Source organism: Thermobia domestica, chromosome 16 (genome assembly GCF_964235325.1).
Source record: "Thermobia domestica chromosome 16, izTheDome1.hap1.1, whole genome shotgun sequence".
NCBI lineage: Eukaryota > Metazoa > Arthropoda > Insecta > Zygentoma > Lepismatidae > Thermobia > Thermobia domestica.
Genome location: NC_137469.1, coordinates 66,272,650 through 66,295,918, shown reverse-complemented (window position 1 = coordinate 66,295,918; position 23,269 = coordinate 66,272,650). Strand labels below are relative to the sequence as shown.

At 34.0% G+C, this 23,269-nt stretch overlaps 1 protein-coding gene across 3 annotated transcripts in view; it reads left to right on the top strand.

Annotated features, from left to right (window-relative positions):
- Positions 1-8,532, top strand: part of LOC145673127 (peptidylprolyl isomerase domain and WD repeat-containing protein 1) — a 58,877-nt gene extending 50,345 nt beyond the window's left edge. For all 3 annotated transcript variants that reach the window (XM_081742514.1, XM_081742512.1, XM_081742515.1), the window contains exons 12-13: positions 2,790-2,941; positions 4,669-8,532. In XM_081742514.1, the coding sequence (XP_081598640.1) occupies positions 2,790-2,941; positions 4,669-4,812 (296 nt within the window). In that variant the 3' untranslated portion in view covers positions 4,813-8,532. The remainder of the gene's footprint in view (positions 1-2,789; positions 2,942-4,668) is intronic.
- Positions 8,533-23,269: the final 14,737 nt, after the last annotated feature.

Here is a 23,269-nt window from a genome sequence, read left to right as displayed (position 1 = left end):
CCCCCCTCCCCTTCCAAACTATGCTTAGTATAACGCCAAATTTCACTGATTTTTGTCATTTCTTGTAAGTTTAATCTTCTAGCTGTATTTTGAAACGAGCGATGTAAACTATTCAGTTTTGGTCATTTCTACTTACCCACTATTTTCAACGTTGTTTAGTTGAACTATTTTATTATGACTACGGTTGTTACTTGCAACCGTACCTTCGTACTCTTCAGTTCGTCATCATTCGTGAACTTGAATGTACTAATTGCTCATAACAAAGTCACATATGGATTTATAAATGCTGTTAGCGGTTGGCCAAGAAGAAGTAAACAAATAGCTTCTTCCACCATACTTGGCGAAGATCGGATATGTCATATTCATCCTCTACATTTGTATCTATTATCATCTTGTTTTAATTTTTGTTATATTTCATTTTCCAGTGTATTCTTTGTTAGCGCATGGTCCTCATTCCCTAGTAGTTTGCATGTATCCAACTCAAAAATTGCATTTAATTTGTGGTAATTAGTATAGTAATCACTGCCTTTTACAGTTTACGGAAATGAACTTTTGAAACTGTACTCAAAGTCTGAGATATAGGTATTCTCTCGTGGCTATATGTTAACATACACGCTGGGGATGCGCCACTAGTGAGTATACATGTTAGTGAAGGTGAGTAAGCGCATAATTGAAGATCTTTTTCAGCATATGCTAATACGCCTGGTTCTCCGTGTCACTGTCCGTGTCTGTATAAGCACTTTAACTAGAGCTGGCTTTTAAAGTTAATCCTTCATTTCTCCATCTTTCTTTTCGCTGTACAATTTGCTATCCACACCAATAATGCTGGAAAACTTCAATGTAATGTTTATACTTAATTTGATAATGTAAGACATAGTGAATCTACTCAGCCGTAATCTAACAGTAAAGTACTTGTAAGTGTTGACTTCCTGAGCTCCATCACGGAATCGATATTTGGAGAAAAAAAAAAAGTGTGAAGATCGCAGCTTTCCCGGGGAGTAGAAGCGCAAGCTCGAAATTTGAATTAAGTTTTAAATATTTTGCCTTCGATTTGACTTTGATGCCAGAAATAGGGACCAGCAACAATCCCTTTCTCGTATGATAAACTAATACCAAGATTTAAAACAAAAAAAAAAAAAGTACGTCCAGTTTAACTGATAATTGTAGTGGTTTTCATAATACTGAAGTAGATTTTCTTTTCCAAGCTGTGTGTAATAACGCGAAGTAGAAGATTTCAATATAAGTAGAAAAATTAACATATGCTTGTGATCATGACTGTCATGGCCGAATTATTAAATAAATAAACCTTGGAGAGCTACAGTCAAGAGTGAGTACAACATTTAAACACGTTCAGAAAGTTAGGTGCAGTTTGTGCATGTCAGATAATATATACCTACATAGATATTGTCCGTAGATTTATTTAATTAATAAATCTCTTATTTATTATAGATGTCATATTTATATATACATATGTAGGTGGGGGAAGGGGGGGGTTGTTAAGGTATTATTCTCATTTTGAATTATTGCACCTTCAGACTTTACGTCCTGTTGGCTTAATTTTATCCCCTTCACACACTTCTAGAGCCTTGGAAACCACACGCTCAGATAAACAGTTCATTACGCATATGATCCATGAACAGAAAATTCGGTACTTTTCCGATTCTAAACCAATTGTTGGTTTATTTTCGAGGTTTTGTATTATTGTTTCATCAATCACTAATTAAATAAGTTTTTGTAAAGAAGCGAAACAGTCTGCTTTATCAATTTAAAGCAGAATTTTGAAAAAAAGCCCAAAATTTCTCAAGCAAAAAAGCGAAGCAGAAAAAACTGATTTTTTTCAAAACAACAGTGTTTTTCGAGCTATTGCATCTTTACTCTTTATTATTATTATTATTATTATTATTATTATTATTATTATTATTATTATTATTATTATTATTATTATTATTATTATTATTATTATTATTATTATTAATCTAGAAATAAAGGACATGTATGCAATATATATTCATTACGGGTCTAAAAAGAAAGAAGGTCTAGTCAAGTGTAGATATATTTGTAGATATTAAAAGGAAAAAAAGTACGCTTTGTCTTCAATAGTAGCGTATCTTAAAAAAATAATAAAATAAAATAAAATAAAGAAAATTAGGAAAGGAACTATTTTCATACAGCCTCTATACAACGGCTGAAGAACGGTTTACCAGCGGACGTTTTACCTTCAGTTTTGTAAAAGACTACATTTCAGCATTAAATGTTGTTACTAGATAAAGTACAAACGAATTATGATTAATCAGTAGACTTCCGTAGCAAGAATGACTTATTTTAAAAGTATAAATTGAAGTAGAATCATGGTTGTTATTCCTTGCGAAATAACTAACATTAATATCATACTAACAGGTCAGGTGAAGGTTCAGATATGATTGTCTATATTTTCATGTAAGAGTAAAAGTGTGGAATGTAGGTATTTCCAGATGTAACGTTCACTTTTGATGCGATACGTGTAGATAGAGGGATTTGGGATTCTCCGATGTAAAATACATGATAGTAAGTTCTAAGGAGGTAAATGAGTTCAGAGCAGTCGAAACTGTCAGAGGGGTTAGATAGTGTTTTTCTAGGAACTCGTATTTTTTTTTTTTTTTTCTTTCTTTCAGAAGCCTTTTTTCTTTACCTGTATTCCTTTCTTTACCAATGGGCTGACTTCCTCCCATGATTATTCTTTAACAAGACAAAAATTTCAGTCTCATTCTCAGCAAATGTTACGTATATTTAGACCATATGTTATGTCGTAGGTACGGGGACAGGTGGTGAAAGCATCTGGGGTGGAGAATTTGAAGATGAATTCCATCCAACACTTCGTCATGATCGTCCATATACACTGAGCATGGCGAATGCTGGTCCAAATACCAATGGAAGTCAGTTCTTCATTACGGTGATACCAACGGTGAGTATAATTATAAAGTAATTTAAGCTTGTTGACTGATAGAACGTATGGAATACATGCTTCAATGTAACTAAAGTACTCACCTATTTAGTTGTATTCCTTAAAGAACTTCCAATATTTTTGACGAAAATAAATAAGGCTTAATTCATGTTGTATATTGAGATTTTCACATACTTATTGCTTTTATATCAGTGAACAGTACCAATTTGCAAACCAAATAACGTATTTTTCTTTCTGTGTAAAATATAATCCAATCCCCTCTTCCTTCTAAATTGATCGTTTGTGTAGAGAACATCCCACATACTCTGACTGGTTTCCATATCGTAGTGGGAATCCATATTGATGATATGAAGAAGACGTGTAGTTACATCAAGATTAGTGGAGGAAACTATAATTCTTCTGTGTAAGCCTGAGATATAAAAAATAACAGCGTTAATAGATAAAGTAATGTGGGAATGCTCTCTACACATATCACCAATTTAAGGAGGAAGGGGGGGGGGTTAATTTAGATTATAATTTACACAGAAAGGAAAATACGTTATTTGGTGTACAAATTGGTAATCTTCACTTATAATAAAGCAATAAGCATGTAGAAATCTCACCACACAGCGTGGATATAAGCTTTATTTATCTTTGTCAAAGGATATTCTAGTATGTATCCGAAATATTGAATGTTGACTCTTCTATAAGAAATACAAATAGGCGAGTATCATAATTATAATTTAAACTTACTTGATATGCTCTCCAACTCCTAATAGCTTACCGAGCGAAGTAACTCAAGTGGTAGAGCGTTGGCTTTGCATTTGAGAGGTCGTTGGTTCGATTCCCGCTGCGATCCATCCTGACTGGTGTTTTCCAGGATTTTCTTCAGTCCTACCAGGCAAATGCTGGAATGGTACCTAGTAAATAGACCCTGGCCGATACCTTCCCAAATCCTGTCCATTGTTATTGTTGTTGTTAGATATCCAGTATAAAATGGCCTCTGAGCTGTATCTGGTGATTGTTAAATAAATAAATAAAAGTATAACCCATTTCGCTGGGAAGAATTAGTCAGGACAAAAAAAGAACCATCGAGTTGAAATAAGATTGGGTTCATTGGATAGGAGATTGTATTGCATACAATGCCGTATTACATACTTTGCTCGTCCGTCCCACTTTAATCTTGCAAATCATACATAATGCTTCTTCCTGTTGTCAATATAATTATGCAAAATACGTATTTAGAAGTACGCAGATAGGTAATTTTGATTTGTTAAATATTGATTTTGGTTATAGTATGTGATTCAGAAAGACGTATTGTCCATTTCCAAGAAATATTAAGTGGAAATACTTTAATGAGATTTTTTCTTTCTTTTTTTTTTTTTTTTTTTTTTTTATTTATTTATAAAACACAGAGCATATATGTATATTTAAACAAGAAATCTGTCGAGGTTGTAATCATCTTACAATGAGCATGTAGATTTTATTTGGTACTTGTCGTTTCGGGTTTGATTTCTAACGAAGCACAAAATAGCGCTTCAGTATCATAAGCTCTTAGGGTTGCTTGATCAAGAATTACCGAACTTACGCTTAAAAAGAACTATGTTGGGAATTTATGTATTTATCACACGTTATTAGAAAGCTGTCTGGCGAAGATTTTAATGATAAAATAGAATTCTTTTCGTATGCTTATTATTATTTTAGAATTCTTTTGTTTACAGTCATAAATTGTATATTTTCTATTGCAGCCATGGTTGGACAATAAACACACGGTCTTTGGACGAGTGGTGAAGGGCATGGAGGTAGTACAAAATATCAGCAATGTAAAAACTAATCCAAAAACAGACAAACCGTATGACGACGTTCAAATTGTAAGCATAACAGTGAAATAAAAACTGTTATGTCCTCTAGTGCTAATGCAATAACAGAAGCTACAATGGCTAACTTCGTTTTAATTTCATCAGTAAAATCATCAAAACTTCTTTGTGCTCAGTGAGAAACTGTTATTTTGTTACGTAAACATAAAATATGACGGACTGAAGTGTGTATTCGCCTCATACTATGAAGATCACAGGTTTGAATCCAGTGCTGATTACTCAGACTTCGTCTGGATTTTCATTTAAAGTGTACAATGTAAGATAACACGTTGAAACAAGATGAGAATCGCTCTGCTTTACAGACTTTTTTTTTTTTTTGGTCCAGTATTAGATTACTGAAAGTCCAGTGAGTATTATTTAGAAAAAAAAGCGATTGACTATGGATAAAAGTACTTAAAGAGTAACTTGTAATATACAATTTCCCAAACATGTATGTACGATTATATTAATGAAAGGAGGAAACAACCAATTTAAACGTTTTTTTTTTTATTATTTTTATTCTTATTAAATAAATAAATAAATTCCCATACTCGAAGATTCCGGGTTCGAGTCCCGATTCAGTCATGTACTTTTTCACTCTGTATGTATTATTGAATTCGCACCTACAGACAGGGTCGGATTTCCATGTTTTGCGCCCATGGGCCCTAGCAAAATTGCCGCCCTTAACCACACCAATCGCATTGCTCTCCAAAAATTCCATTCTCTTGGATCCACTTCTTAAAATATTACTTTTACGTTTGCTACTAAATTATAATTATTACCATTACTAGTTATTATTGTCCTTATTTCGTATTACTCATTTTATGCAATATATTTCAATCCTTTATCTGGCCAGCATTTGAAGTAGATTCATTAAAACTAAACCTGGCTTCTGCCTAAACTGTTCAACATTACATGGTGTAAAAGACGGCAAAATATAAAACAATCTTAAATTATATAAAGAGTTATATTATTGTACCTAAAAAAATATAAAATGACGTTTCTGAAACTTTTGTGTACCAAAACTATTTACGCCTTGCTTTGACATTTGAAAATCATTAATAGTGTCATCAAAATCAAGTTTAACAGTTAAATCATTTTTGGTGGCTAAAACAGTTAGATGAACCAGTCTCATCTGACAGAGTAGATCTCAAATAGTTTCTGATTCTTGACAATGTGGAAAATGATCTTTCCGCTGCACAGTAGTTGCTGGTATACATAAAAACACTTCAAGGCAAATAAATACATGCCAATTTGTGAAAGTACGAGCGTCGAGCTGGCTACTGCCGCCCTTTTCAGCAGATCCACCAACTGATCAAACCGCCATAATAACCAACTGACTTACAGAATGACAATATTTGCTACGACTAATCTGCTACAATATTATCGTAATCACGGCCATAAAAAAAAGTAGCTTCCGCTTATTGAGTCGTTGGTGAAATATGTATTTTCAATAGCTCTATCGATTTTTAAATAATTCTTTTAAAAATTGCCGCCCTGGTCCCGGGCCCATGTGACCCGTGCCTAAATCCGGCCCTGCCTACAGAGGATTTGGTGTGTAAAAATAAGATAAAATCGGTTGTTTCTTCGTTTCATTAATATAATGATAATACAACCGTTGTTGTTCTGAAATATATATAGACACTGGATTTATTCAATCCTAACAACTAAGTTGTAGTACAAGTCACGTGTGCTGAGTGGAAGAGCATCGAAAACGTAAGAAAGTGTATGGCTGTTCCGGGAGCGGATTGGGTAGCGTAGTGGTTAATGTATCGGCATGGTGCGCCGAAGATCCCGGGTTCGTGTTCTGGTCTAATCATGCACTTTTTCACTCGTTATATATTAACATACACACAATATTTATTTCGAAACTGTGACTTATTTTATTCTTTCCTCTCTAGAAGAAGAAGAAGAAAAAAAAGTTTTCGTAACGGAGGTTTGTAATGAAGTGACCTTGAAATTCTAGAAATCACTGGAGAAATTAATTGGAACCTAACGCAAGTAATCTTTATTAAATACTGTCTTCCTAAGCTTTCACATCTCATAGCTAGAATTTTGCTTGAAATGTGGGAGAGCCTAACCCTATTTCCGATATAAGCACATGTTCAGATCATAAGTTCTGAAATGTATAAGAAATAAATGGGGGTTCAGAGCACAACTGAATCAAGTCACATTACCGAAATTGCCAGAATAAGAGACATAAAGTATAAGTAAGTGCTTAAGTGCATGGAAAAGTTAACACTGTTTTCTACATTATGAAAAATACAGTATTTACAATAACTGGAGAGGAATCTCTTAAGCTCAGAAAAAACTTCAGGTAGAGATGATAAAGATGAAATATGTCGAAAATGACCAAAAAAATGGAATTGGTTCCTTCTTGCACTGAACGTGTTAAATGCTTTATGCTTCATAATTGGCCTAAATGTAGTACTACCTCGAATATAATTTGATCTCAAGATTTTGAGGTGATTTTAATAGAAAAAAAAATGATACGCAGCATAAAATACTACCCACGCTTTGAAAATATTAAATGATAGAAATTTTACGAATTAAAAACTTTTAAAGATTTAAATCCCAATCTTTACGTTCTCTTTTTCTCATAGTATAGTTCCAATCGATTTGAATATCCCGTGGAAGCATAGGGAAAGTACATTAATAACAAATTTTAGATATCGGTCAGATGAAACCAGAACGTTACGTATTTCCTAGATACGTCGGATGTTGAGTCGTGCAACGGGTCTGCACTGTCGCAAAAAGAGTGATGTAGATGGTGTAGTTCTCCATTGTATGAAATAAACTTTTTCAAGTGTAAAGGACTAGGCTACCATTATAATACTTATATATATATATATATATATATATATATATATATATATATATATATATATATATACAATAAAATATCGTACTGTATTCGACCCAATATAGTATCAATGTATCCTCAAGATTGTGATCAGCCCTTTTGTTACGGAAAATCTGAGATGTCGGTATACATACATGCGATTTGGATCTTTCATTAAATGTAGTTCTGTTGACATGGCCTTAGTGCTGAAAAGGACATTGAATTCCAAAGAAAGACAGTGAGAAATATCTAACATAGGTTATAAAGTTAATTTAATAGAAGATTAGAAATGTTTGCTTCCATCGATTTCTGAGATTATTTGATTGATAAGATAGAAAAGAGTTTACAGCATAAAGACTGATATGCAAAAATAAAGGTGTTTATGTATAAATATGGTCTTTGTTAGATAGATAGAATTGTGGACCATAATAGTACACTCGTGTAAAAAAATAACGTAATCCCATCCTGTGTCTCAAACGTATATCCCAGCTTGTGTCTTTTAAAAGCTGGAATATACGTTTGAGAGAAAAACAAAAAAGGACATCTTTTCTGGATAATACATCACTGTTCATAAATAAATAAGACAATAGTAATAATAATATAATAAGTATGTGGAGATTTCAGTTATTGTAAACCTGATTATTCAAGTGAAACAATTAAATATGAATGATCACTTTAGTAAAAAAAAAAAAAAAAAAAAAAAAGTAATGTATTCTTTCTGAACACATGTTTTGTAAACTGCAGAGGGAATATGAATTTGATATGCCTGCCATTTAATAAGAGCACATGTGTTATAAGAAGTCATGTGGACAAATTTTCAGGTCAAAATTCCCAATTTTATATGTACAGTTGTAAAATATATTAAAATGAACTGAGGAAAAAATAAGTATAATAAAATTACATTTATAAAAAAATCTTCTATTTTTGTTATGGTAATGATAATTCTGTTTAAAACATTGTGTTTTAATATCCTATGTACCTGTCACAACCATGGTTGTTACGGTCAGGAAATTTGAAAACGTTAGAGTTGCCATAGAGGTAAATGTTTATTATCTAAGTTCAGTTATAGAAACCAGGCATTGGATATGAATATTCCAACTTCGTCACAATTTAATGTAGCTGCTGAGCGTTGCAGTTGCTAAGATACAGTTTGCAAATCGGAAGACCTAATTATGAATCCCTCTTTATTAGAGCTAGAGTCCGGAAACTTTATCCAATGAACCTGGATTGAGATCAAGGTGGAAACTATATTATTCAGCTTTGTAACACCACGAAAAATGGTTTTTATGTGTACCCATTAATTTCTCATACTGAACTAACGACTTTTTCAGAAGTTTTTCATACAAATATAGTGATTGGCAACGCTTGAATAATAATGACGACATGATGTTGAATATACGCAGCTCATTTTAAGTCAACATTTTTATTTTTTTATTAGTTTTATACTATTGTATTTTCAAGCGATAATTGAGTTTCCATAAATTTTGTAGTGTTTTTATAAGAAGTTATTTAGTTTAGTATTTGGATGAAGATATCAAAGAACTAATGTATAAATTATTAACTCGTTTTGTTATTCCAAGGTTGTGCTTACCTTGCCAAAGATGCCGGAGGATTGCATCATAGGTGTATAAATCGACTTCAAAATAAAAATATCAAAATAACGTAAATGTACGTTGACTTTTTTTTATAATACATAATTTCGTATTACACTAAAAATAATAACTTTAACGTATTATACTTGATCATCTTGAGACGGTTGCACGATAAATTAAATTTACCTTGGAGCTCATTCGTGGCTAAGCGGTTAGCGTACACGTTTTTGACATGGGAGACCCGGGTTCGATTCCTGGTGGGAGCTCATGTGGTTCAGATTGCACGTTAATTAGTAGATCCACGTCTCATATATCCTCGCTGCGTTAAACTCAAAATCAACTCAATTTAAATTGACCTTGTGTTAATTAACCATAGGAGGCGCACGAGCATCATTGATGTCCTTACATACAGAAATGCAGACCGCAATTCAAACCATAACTTTGGATCGTGAAAATGCAACAGAATCCTCGGAGAAATTCAGAAGTTGTAAACTTTAAAAGGTTTGGTGTTAAATTCAAGAAGTCAAGCGTAAAGCACAAATTTCTAGTTAGGATTTGTAACAGAGTTAAAGTTTTCCAAGTTTCAGCTGTGGAAGAAATGAAAGGCAATGATGAGGAAACATTCTCTACACGCTGAAGAAAGCATAGGATATATTAGAGGTAAGAAAAGAAACAAAGATTCATTGAAAAATGTAAAAACGTACAGGTACTGAAGTTAAAGATTATATTGTCTACAGAATTCAATCGTTTCAAACACTGCAATATATCAAAATTGTAGACGCTAAGCTACTGGTATTTTTAGGCCCAAAAAGAAACATTGCATTTAGAAATATAGAATTACTGAAATAAAGGAGAATAGCAAACTAAGGAAATTATACAAAGAAGTAAACAGATTAAGGAAGGGTTATCAACCCTGACTGCATATATATATTATTATATTCCCAAAAACATTAAACGATGAAAAGTTTAAAATTTTATACACGCATATACTTTGTGATTTCTCCTTCGTAAAAGTTCTATTAAAGAACAAGATTAACAATATGATCCAACCACGGAAAAGAAAAAAACAACACGTCCTATGACATTGCTACAAAAGAACTAGTACGCAAACGGATTTTCCAGTGGCATCAAAATATATTAGATAAAAACTTTCAAAGTGATGGTATCAAAGTATATTCAAGGTGATGGTATCAAAATATATTAGATAAAAACTTTCAAGGTGATTATTTTGAAAGAAATTGAAAAAATACATTTTCCATATAATAAAAAGAAACCAGCATAAACAGTGCCTTTCTAAACCCAAACTAGTTTTTCTGATAATATAAAACCTGGCGTTTTAAAACAAGATGGATCATTCGACCTGCACCCGCTAATAGTGTAGTTTGGTATATTCAATCTGCATCCAGGATGAACCAACCAGGACTGACAGTCATGAAGGGAGGCCTGAGTTTGTGAGTATGCACTGTGCTGATGAACTTTTGCATGACATATTGTCGTGAAAGGAGGACTACGTAACATTTAAAAACACACGAGAGAACCAAGGATTTCTCCTTGATATGACTCCAACCACTATACTTCTTATGTCTTATATCATGATCTTGTAATATTATTTGTTTCTATATTATTATCATCTAAGGTGACGGTTTTAATAAATACCCCAAATGAATGACACTTTATCTTTTTATTAGCATTTTAATTACTTTACGTGACAATTGATTGTTGCTATATTCAGTAGCACATAGTACAGATTAATATATTAAAGATACACACACATACGATTTACAAATAATTTGTTGAAAAATGTAACATGATGAGGTACTCTCACAAAAATTTGTTTTTCAGTATTTGTTCATTTCTCGACTTTAATTAAACTATGAACTACATTACAATTTATTGTCCCAGCATTATTCTGTTGTGGTAGAACAATACAGAAAGACATTGTGATTATATCACATTGACCTTAAAACCTGCGAAAATACAACCTATTACTCAAAAAATAATAACATAATGATATGATTATTTCTTGCAACTACTGGTCAAACAAGTGATAAAAATTAAATTTGAACAATTACAATAATAAATAACGTACATAAACAGAACAATCCTAAAGCAAATCACATAGTAGAGATAACTTTATATACAAATCAAATTTCTTCTTCTTCTAGCATAAAAAAATCAGATAACATAAAGAAAGGTGTTTTGAGAAAGATTGCTAGGGGGATAAGAGATGGCGCTGTAAACCATAAGTATTGGAGAGCTTTGCTCTCATTTTTTATTCAATTTTAACTCTTTACAATTCATTACTTTGGACAATTTTATTATTTGTTACAACTTTAATATATTATATACATTTTCAATATGTTAATGCGCCGCTTATCCTTCAGTATTATTACATTAATAGTGTGATAAACAATTTCATTTAAAACAGGCAATTCGGCCATCTTGGCTCGTGCCATTTTAGTACATTTACTTATTTAAACAATTTATAATTAAAAACAAATATAGTGATATAGTCCACAAGGCCCTAATGGCTGGGACGTCCTTTATAAATCTCCCGTAAGGGAGGTGACTGAAAGAAAGAAAAAGTGTTTTAAAGAAGAAAAATCTCCTCTAGCTCTTTACCTGGTGGTATGGTTCCTAATATAGAGGTTGCATTACCTCTTTGCACTGCCATATTTATTCTCTGAATTAAGGTGCTGGTTCTATCATCACCAGATAATTGAGTGATGCGTTTACCTACTTCCTTTATAAAGCTGAGGCCTTCTTTGCCCCAGCTGGTACTTCTCTGTTAGGTTACTGTATTTTCTTCTTTTTTCTGTTTCCTTTCAGCTGGCTACATTGCCCGCTTGGAGTGAGGAAAAAGGGAAGGTTGGAAGGGGCGAAAGTATCTGTGCATGTAAAATCCCAAATCAATGATTTGCCTTTCTTCCAAGGTATTAAGGTCATCCCATCCGGTCTTTTACCATCAGTTCTACTACATCCATTTGGCTCCCTTATTGCCGGTATACCTGCTGAAATGAGTGCTCTCATTATAATGCCATTGACATTTGAGTGTCGGGGATATCTACCTGTACTTTTTATGCAAGACAGTCCATGCAGTCCTTTTTTATCTACTGGATTTCTACATGACTGACATTTATGAGTCACACGAGATATGTAAGCAAATGGGCAGTGGAGTAAAAACTGCATAATGTTTCGTTAAAAGGCCGCACCTCTCATAGATTGAGACAACTATTACAAAAATGAGGAATAGTACATCACCAGAAACTGGTTTCATTCGAGCCGAACTACTGGAGGCAGAAGAAACCGACCTAATCGAACAGATATAGACATTGTTCTACCTAATATTGGCAGAGAGAAGAAATTCCTAAGAGAGGGAAGTAGTCTATTATGGTGCCAATACTTAGGAAGAAAACAAAACAAATAGTAGAAATGACCCAAGAATGTCATTACTCTCAGCCTGTTACAAAAGTTTTTAGCGACTATATTGCAATAACCCCTTATGCTGATGTTTGTAATTCGAAAGCATCAATGTAGCTTCAGGTGTAATACATGCACATTAAACCTATATTTTATGAGACAAATAGTAGTAAAGAAATGTGACTTTGGCGATACAGTTTACCAGTTATTATTCGTAAAAGGCGAAGTCACGACTTGTTTAAAAAGTGTGAGCTTATATACCATCTTGGAGGAATTTAAAATTCCCAAGAATATTGTAGACTACTAAACATCTGTCTTAGTAAAACCAACAGTAAAGTGTGAGTAGGAAGAAGCTTGTTCAGTGCGGATTTTCAGGCAAATCACATCGGTAAAAATTAACCTCTATCGCTTCAAACTAAAAGAAGGAAATTTGTCTTATGAATACTTATTCTGATATATGTGAATTAGAACATTCGATAAATTTTCTTTCCTTAATTTGAAGCATTAAAAATTTAATTTGTACTGATACAACTTTTCTCGAGAGATACCTTTGAGTTTATCCGATTTTCAGAATTCATAACGGGTTGAAACAGGGAGACGATTACTATTGCTCTTTAATTTTGCTTTTGAGTACGCGATCAGGAAAATTAAAGACAGCAACAAGGGACTGACATTAAATGGTCTTGACCAATTACATACGGACGACATAGTAAAAAACTACGAATATTCTGTTAACAACTGGTAAGTAAATCGGACTGGAAACAAACATAAAACGGACAAAGTATAGTAAAACCTGTTAACTCGGTCATTGCGTAACGTGGTCTCATTGATTGTTATGGAACCTGCATTTTCCTATAGATATATATGACATTACTCAGTAAGTTGGCCACCTCGGAACTTGGTCGCATTGAAGCAGTGTTATTCCTACGCTGTTGATGTTCAATTTCTTTCAGTACGTTGGTCACCTGAACATTTCGCAATATATGTAATCATTTCCTGCAAATGTATTTTACTGTTGTTGTTGTTGTTATATTTAGAAGATAATGAATCCAATAGAGAAAGGGGAGAAAACTTGGCCATCGAAAGCTTCCTCAAAAATGCAGGAAGCAACGGTGACTGCTTTATTGTTTCTTATATCGTGTCGGCGTGTGTGCATGGACAGAAAGACCTTTTACATATTTTACATGAACACTGATTTATTGAATTATGGGTGCCTTTTGTTTTCGTCATATATTCGAGCCTTTTACTCCTGAAAAAGACTCAAAAAATTTATAAGAAATGACAATCCCGTTCATCTTGCAGAGAGAGAGAGAAAGAGAGAAAATTTCCATTGCTAGTGGCCCTCAAAACCCAGTAGCAATGTGAATCTAACTCTTCGTGAATCAAGAACTAAGGGACGTTACGGATGAATGACATGGAAGTTCTAGTTTTTCCTGGAACTGACTATCTTACCTGTACCTATTGTCATAGGTGGAAAGGAAAAAGGAATAAAGATTGTGACATAGTGTTTTGTAGGTAATTAGTATAACTGAAATTACAAAATTTAAATCATAGAGTGCAAATGGCAAATTCAGGTATTTATTGCATGTAATATTTTTATTTGTTTAATTTTTATCTTTAACATCCCACAAAAGTGAACTGTCTTTAACATGAACACAAATTAAGAATATTCGAAAACCAAGACTTGAGAAAAAAAGTTGCAGTCAAACGGGGAAGAGCAAACGGGTCATTGGAGAAAATTACATAATTAGCGGAACTCCATAATGTATATACATCACCAGATTCCTCGCTTACTTGGATTGAAAACTTCAAAAATGGTCGCACAAGTGTTACGCAAGATGGTCGTCTGGCTCTACACTTGTTCAACCATTTTTCAACGTTTCTATCCATTCGTAGACACTGTGTTGCGGGAACACATTTCCCGTATTATGTCGAAAGTCTGATGGATTGCGCCCCCTGACTACAAAATCTTGATCACTGCTCGTTGTTCCTCTTTAGTGCAAACTTCTAACGGAGCGGCCATGATCTATTTGCAACAAAAGGAACACAAATGGAGGAATTAGGATCAAGCTTTCCTAGCATGACCACAACAGCATAACAATAAAATAAACGAGGGGGGCCAGTATGAACAATGTAAGAAGAGTTCTGTCAAAATTGCGGATAATTTTTGATGTACCCTCGTACTAACCGACCATTGAAATTGTTTTCTAACGACTGTAAACTATCAAAAATTTATGTAAGGAAGCGCCACTGATTATAGGGGATTTCCCGTATTTGAATGTTTTAATGAATTACGTCTTACATACTTCAAATGGAGTAATCTACAAATTCTTATTCCTTTTCTACAAATAACTCATTAATTTACCATTATTTGTGAAGATTGTATTAGCACTACTAAACAACCACTGAAGTATAAAACATTAAAAAGCAATGAGAACTGAGAAATAATATTTTTAATTATTGTTTCTTTTAGGCATACTTTTGGGGAAAGACTTTGCCCCCCAGAATTGGTCTACTGTCCCCTCCGCTCCCGGAGCTAAGGAAAATTAAATTGCGAATACATGTCACTCTTGTGCAAGGCACATCTTTTAGCAAATAATGCCTCAGCGCAGTCCCCGAATATTTTGATCCCGCTCCCTCCGGATAAAATTTTCTGGAATTTCTACATAATTTTCTAATTGTGAATTATGTCCAGTGATGTATAGTTAAAAACAGTAATGTCATTTCCGATTTTGCCAGGGGAGGGGCAAGATTGTCCACCGACATAAACGTTTCACGTTTTTTCTAGTATATTAGTAAACAACTTATTAAAAAGTATGTATACTCCTGTCCAAAATTATTGTCACATGTCTATAAATCTATTGTTGTAGGAATATGATAATGAATTAGCCCGGTATTCCTTATAACGTTAGTATGTGTATAATCAACAAAGACATGTATGGAAAATTTCATGTCAAAAGAGCCGTAAATAAGAACAATAAAACGAAAATAAAACTTTCTTGTCCATTTAGCAACATTTTGTTTTACTCATTCTAATTTTCGTATTTACAATTCTTTTCCTATGAAATTTACCACAAATATACATTTCCCGATTATACACATAGTATCAGTATTAAAAAGTATCCTGCAAAATCATTTTTCAAGTTATATTCTTACAAGAAGACAGTTATAGATATGTGACAATAATTTTGGACATGAGTGTATCTCTCGAACTCGGGGAGAAATTGCCCTCCTCCAAGTGAAGACTCTGATTTAAATGAAGTGAAATTAAATCTTTGAGTTTAACGTCCCACGTTTATGCCCGTTAGGCTAAGGGAGACGGATGATTAAGGCAAGTGAACGATGATGGAAGAATTGGTGAAAAGAGACTTGAGTACCCCCTGAACACAATAATGTCCACCACAAACTTGGCCAGGGGTCGAACTAGGGACCCCACACACCAGAGGGGAGTGCTCTACCACTGTGCCACCGTGGGCCTGATCCTCTGATTTAAAGTGATTATTGTTCTGTAAATATATTACCATAAGTTTACTAGTAAAATCCTGAATAATATTTATATTCCGTACTAAAAAACTGAACAACCTTTTAAAAGAAAAAGTAAATAAGAACGTGGTGTTACGTTTAAAAAAAAAAAAAAAACTAAAAACTTTAGTATCCCCACGGCCATGGAAATAGCCCAGTATTTTTCAAAACCTAGCAGAAACTGACGAACTAATTATTTTCGTTTTATATGCACGGCTACCACTCACAAAAAGTTTGCTTTTAAACCGTGACCGATCTTCCACAACAACCTAAATGTTGGCCAATGTTCAAAAGATAAAAAGTTTCATGTGTAAACTTTGAGATATTTTAGGAGGAAAGTGACTGACAGTGCTTTTCCGTTCGGAAGATGGCTCTGACGAACAGCTACAGCATTGGTCTGCAGTTTGCACTCTGCATAGCTACAGTATGTGTGTGCGTTGGGCAACAACCATGTTTTGCTATTTTATAATCGCTAGACTCATGTATTTTTGGGAAAGAAAAGAAAAAGAAAACATTTTTTGTGAACAATAATGAACGGTTAAAATATCAAAAATTGTAATTTTCATTATTGGAAATAATTTAAGGATAAATAAAATCAATTTTTAGTGTTGTTAACTATACCTAGGTAGAACAGTACTAAAATTGGAGTTATGTTTGCATGCTGTTTATCATCGTTTAAGGTGACGAGTAATGTGGTAGAGAAAGAAGCAGGAACGCGGAACCTTAAAGATTCCATACCATTTCAAAATTAGATTATTTTTCCGTTTTTCTTTCTTTCTTTAAGAAATAGGGGAAACTATACAGTCGTGGGCACTCTGATAGTGATGGGCACCTATACCAATTATTTTCAAATAATAAGAGTCTGAGCGCCCGTAGAGAGCTATTGACGATTTTCAAATGTTGGTAGTCTTTCTTCTTTAGGTTCACAGTTTGTCAATTGTCTTTCTTCTTTCTTGTGTGTGGCGGGGTGTAGAAAGGTGCGCGATGTGAAACGTTGTGATGGTTGTTGTTTATTTCTAAAAAATTCTTTTAATCAGATATTACCTGACCAGGATATTAGTGCGGTTTTTCGTGGAGGGCGCTAGTGTAGTGTTTACATCAGTTTCTAGGTAAGCGCGGTGGGACAGGGGAACGGAGAGCGTCACTCTGCAGTGTATCCAACGATTTTCAAAAGTTGCAGTTTACATGTTATAAGTAGCCTAATCTGTTTCGCTTAATAAAGAACTCCATAAATTATACGAGTGGTTATTCCTGCAGTAATGCAGATGTATTGTGGATAATGACATATGCATGGAAATTAACAATTTAAGAACAAGATAGCATACAAGTAAGTTTCTACCGTGTATTAAGCAGATTATATAAAAAAAATTGATTACGTTTTATTTGATTTCATTATAAAACAGTAGAAACCTGTAAAACTCAGTAATTAGATGTAATGACTAAAATATTAATTATGGGTTGGTAGCTTAGATACTTGCGCAATATCTTGTAACTGTAAGTTTAAATCAAGTTAAGGCTCGCGATGCTTGTATTTGTTTTAATGTAGGTCTATCGATTGACAACTAAATTATTTTCTTGAGTTGTAGCCAAGAAAGAATTCCGATACGTTTCCACTCGAGAACTGTGGAAGTTCTCTCCGTTGGTCTATTGGCTAGCGCATGTGTCTTTGTTGTACGTGGTTCTGTGAGAGCCCAACAATTAATTTTATAATGTTTCACTTTCATTAATCATCTGTCTCCTCTAGCATAAAGAGCATAATCATGGGACGTTAAAGAAATTTCATTTCATTGTTTCGATTAATGTGAACCCTTTGGGGGAAAAGGAAGTGAAGAATAAATTTTCCTTAATTTTTAAAGGGCTACGGGATTGGATAGCTTGTCTTTCGGGATTGCCTTTTAAAACCTGATTACAATGTATCTTTCTTTTAGGATTATAATCGTAATCCAGCCTTTTGGTAAATGTGAAATAAAAGTATCGATAAAACATCAGCGTATGGGTAATGTAATCATAAATATCATTGGTTCAATACACAATAAATTCACAACTTTTATTTATGAGTATAGAAATTCCTTTTGAACTCCCTCTGAATTTCTTTCAGACCCTAGGTCTCTTGTGACAAAGAATTAATTATATTATCTGTTTTCATACACAATATAATTTTGAAACTTGGGAGCCTAGTGTTGTCTTTGTGTCTGTAATACGTAATCATTTGTCGATTGACTTCAGAAGACTGAGTTTAGCCCGTGAGCATAAGTTGCATATGGTTCAAACATATCAATTGAACATGCAATGTACGGTCTTGTTTAACAAATCCTGTGTGCACATATGAAATTCAAAGACAAAGGTAATCAATCGTCTTTAAACAGCTGTATTTTTATTTCAAGTGTAAGTACTAAAATGTGCTACGTAGATTTCCGGCCAATTGTTTCATCGCCGGTATCTTTGAGCAATGAGATAGCAGTGGAAGACAAACTTCGTTCTTCTAACTTTATATTTTGAAAAACTTACGCAAGTGGTTTTGTTACTTAAATACATATCTATTCACTCTAATCAATTTCAAAAGTACCATTAACTTTATAATAACATAATGAATGTAAGAGTTACCCTGAAAATGTATTTTGTATTTCTTTTTTAATATGAAATTTATTTTTTCTGAATTTCACGAGCTATAAGAAATCAATTGTCAGGCTCCCCACTTTAAATTTTAATCGCTCCCCTACCGCCTCAATGTAACATTGGGTTTATTTCTTTTAAATACTTTTTTTTTTTTAAATATGGTAGAAATACTGGATTTTTAAATTACCAAACCATGCTAAATAATGACAGGTTAGATATCAGAGAAAGTTATCTTTATCTACCTTCTTAATTAGGGGCGGATCCAAATCATCTTCGGAGGCGGTTAGATTATCAGTTTCTCTCTCACCAGTCTTTTGCAGCACATCCGAAAATGATCTCAATGCAAATTTGTTATTGAAGGTACTGTCAATCGATCGATCACATGGTCCAAATTGGTAGCAATTTCGAAGACGCCTTATCTCAAAACTACACAATAGAACTTGCTTTAAACAATGAAAGCGCAGTTGCCAAAGTATAACTTTGATTCACAAAGATGAACTTCGAGGTTTCGTTAACAGATGAATTAGGAATTCCTTACACTCTAATGCTACGAAGTTCTCAGTGTTCCTTTGTACAACACTGAGGTTAGTTTATTCGCAAGTTATTGTCATATTAATATGGAGGGTGTATGTACTTTTTTTTTTTTTTTTTTTTTTTGCAGTCCCTTAAAATGTTTTGAAAATAACTTCCATAACTTTTGAAATTGTGTTTGTCTTAACTTGAACATATGCGTGAAGTGGTTTATTATGAAGAGGGCAAAAACAACTGTGATAGATTAATTACAAGTGATCCGGTTAGAAACACTGTTGTTTGTATTTTAGTTCCAAAATCGGCCGCCCGCACTCGTTCGCTGGTGGACTAATAGGTGTACTGATTAAGGTTTCGTTTCATTATAAATCAATTGGAAATTAAAATTTTGTGTTTTGAGTGATTATTAAATGATAAGAGCACTTCATGCTAATGAGATGTAAGTCTAAATGAGTTTTGCTCTCAAATCATGAGGTGCTCACCACTGTATTTTAATTTAATGGAACATGACAGTAATGGGCACCTAGTGCCCATAACTATATTTTACTATATGAATTCTTTTGTCGTTATTTTAAGCCTAAAGTGCATTTCAGGCTGTTGTGTTTCTTGCTCGAAAATTTCATGAAATTTAAAGGTTATTTAACAGTGATGGGCCCAGTGCCCATTACTGTAAACTCACTATGCCCATCACTATATGTTTATATTGGATTAAGCCACGACTTCCTTTGTTATACAAGCCAGAACCTTGAATGTGGCAACTGCGCAAATCGGCCTGCCACAGACTATCCATATTCAACAGTTGCCAGTCCATACACTATTTCTCTACCATTTTGCGAGGATCCCCCCTTTCTCTAGACATTAATGCGGAGAATTTGGGCAGCCGGCTGTGCTGGGTGGATAGTCTGTGGAAGGCAAAAAAGCGCAGTTGTCATTTCAAGACTGGCCTGTATAACAATAAAGGCGGCCGTGATTAAGCATAACAATAGAACTAGGCTTATTTTATAGATACCCCTTTCTGGAAAAATTTACACAAGCGAGTGTATAACTACGGGCCCATTATAATCAGGTTACGTAAGTAGATTTAAGTTTCTCATGTATCTGATTACATTTAATTTTAGGGAAAAGGAGGAAATCTGCACTCTTACCAATATGAAAGGAAGGTTTCGATGTTTCGAGTCAGTTAGACCTAGATCATGATCCCAAAAAAGAACAAGAAGGGAAGCGCTGCACAAACGTCAGTGTGCATTGGAAGTCCGAAGCCTCTTTTTTCATATTGCTAAGTGTACAGTTTTTTCCTTGAAAATTAATAACAAGGCCTATTCATATTTATCACATATGATTACATTTAAAATATAGCTACAGTCCTCGCGCTAGGAGAAACGCCAGTGACTTACGTTGTGGCCATGTACAGTACTTACACGTGAAGTTATGGAGTATGAAATAGGCCTAGTTGCTTTTTAAGCTGAATTCTGATGTAATGGCCAGTGTCTATCGGTGATTTTTGCATTGATGCCTCGGATGTGATTACTCAGCACATTTGGCACTGCTGTAAATACCGGCTTTAAAGAAACTAATCACAGCGTTTTCACTCAGGTAGCTGCCCAAGTTAGTTTGCGGCGCTGAGTGACGACTGAATTATTTCCAAGATTATTTAAATACAATTTAAATGCAATCAAGTTTCCGTGATTTGACTTATGAGAAGTTTTGTGATTTACTTGGGCCCGAGAAGTGTAACCAAATAAAACAGTTTAAAGCTGCAAATGATCATGAAGAAAATTGTGAAGATTTTCGCCTTCTCTGTAAGATATTTGAAGAATTTTCTAAAGATGAAACGCTCATAAAAATCCACACAAATGATGAGTTGCCGTCAGATGAAGCTTCAAACTCACCAATATTACAACAGACTGAAAGTGCTTTAGCAGAACAACTTGAGGAAGCAAGCACTTCTCTACAAGTTGAGGTGACACCAGAAGAGCAAAACAGAACTACTGACCAGGGTAAATATGCCGCTTTTTAAGGACTGTTTGGTATGGCCAGAAACGCCAAAGCGGAAAGGTCGCAATATTCAAAGATTCCCATTTGTAATAACATCAGATAAATGGAAAGAGCTGCACAGAGAGAAAAGTAATACAAAAGAAAAGCAAGAGAGGGAGAAAGAGGAAAAGAGAAGTTAAACAGTCAGGTCCAGCTGGGAAAGTAGAAAAAAGACACGAAGATACTCCTAGTGTTAATCTATTTCTTCTGAACGTACGGGTATAACTGGAGCTGATGTGGAGAAATTACCTTCTGCCCCTCCGGCTAAACGAGTGCTTTTTGGCGAACTGCGAGAGAACAGAATTGAGGGAGTTCATTCTTCTTTAGCATCCAAAGAAGATTCAAACATATTGAAAGTGAGGGTGTTGGAAAACAGTACGGAACAATTAGAAAACTGTACTTTTTTCACTTTCTGGATTGTGTAACCAGTGTGGTGAGAGTGTAGGACCTCGTTTACCAGGAATGAACTGCAAATGCTGTGGACAGGCTTTTCATAAAGCTTGCCTTCTTGCTGTGGAGAAACCTACGATGATGATGTATGTTATTGTATCCAGTGTTTGCAGATCTTAGACGAAACTGAAAGTGACAGCGATTAGGCAAACAGAGTGCCTAATTTCATAAGTTCTTAATTTTTTATTAAAATTATTACTATAAAACTACAAAACATCAAAGCGAGATGCTGTATTATGCATTTATGTAACAAAGTAATGTATCTTGTCAATATTAAATAATTTTAGAAATTTCTGCACAGGTGCCCATAACTGTAATCAAAAGTGCCCAACTCTGTCTCTGTAGGGCCCATCACTATAAAAGTTGTAGTACTTTAAAAAAAAAAAAATATTACAGGTACCTAACGTTACATTTCAGTCCGATATCATATTTATTTTAAAGCCCATACTGTAACAATATTATTTAACGAATATTAGATACATATGGCCAAACGTATAAAAGTTATAAATTAATTACTAAAAAAAATGCCTTAAGGTGCCCACGACTGTATAGTTTCCCCTATATGTCGAGTTTTATATTATATAAAAAGTTTGCACTAATTTGTTGAGCCCTTTCATTTTGAGGGTAGCTAACTTTAGCCATACACATAGGATGTCACAAATGAGAAATGGCACATCCGCCCTCGAAAGAACATTTTTGGATCTCTTAATGAAAACAAAATCTTATATTAATAATTAATTGTGGTAGGTAAAAGCACGATTTTACTTTCCATTATACTCCAATGTGCAATTATACTCTCCTCCAATGTAGTAGAAAAACCTTCTAACTGATTCAGTGGCCAGCGCGTGGTGCTGAAAAGCCATGTTACACTACAAATTTGCAATCAACCATCCGAAGAAGTTCGGTTTTTGTTTATCGTCTCTTTTCAACACAAAGACAATATATACGACGTAAATCTACCATTACATATCTCGTATTGGGAAGCTGATCAAAGTCAGAAATTGTGTATTAAATCTAATCAAAAGATTAGCATCGAAAGTTTAGAATTTGGGGAAGGGGCTCTGCCGTGTAGGCAGGTGATATATTTTTAATTCAGTCTGGACAAAGGCTGGAAATTGGCGGGAGGAGAGGAGATTATACACTAGTACTTACAGCCTGTGATGATTTCAGAGAGGTGGCTCGGGAGAAATCTTCCTCGGAGCTACAAATCCCCCCCCCCCCGAGGCATTTCTCCGATCAAACTCGGTCACAGGGTTACCAGTATTTTTGCAATAATCCTTTCATTTATTTATTTATTTTATTGGCACAACAGGTATTGCCCAATTACAGTGACTACATATGATACTTGAATATAATATGTTATGATTTGATATAATATGTATAATATAATATGATACTTGAATATAATTTAACACATTATGTTAAATTCTAATGATACTAATACTTGAATACAAAATATTAAATTATAATGATACTGATACTTGAATAT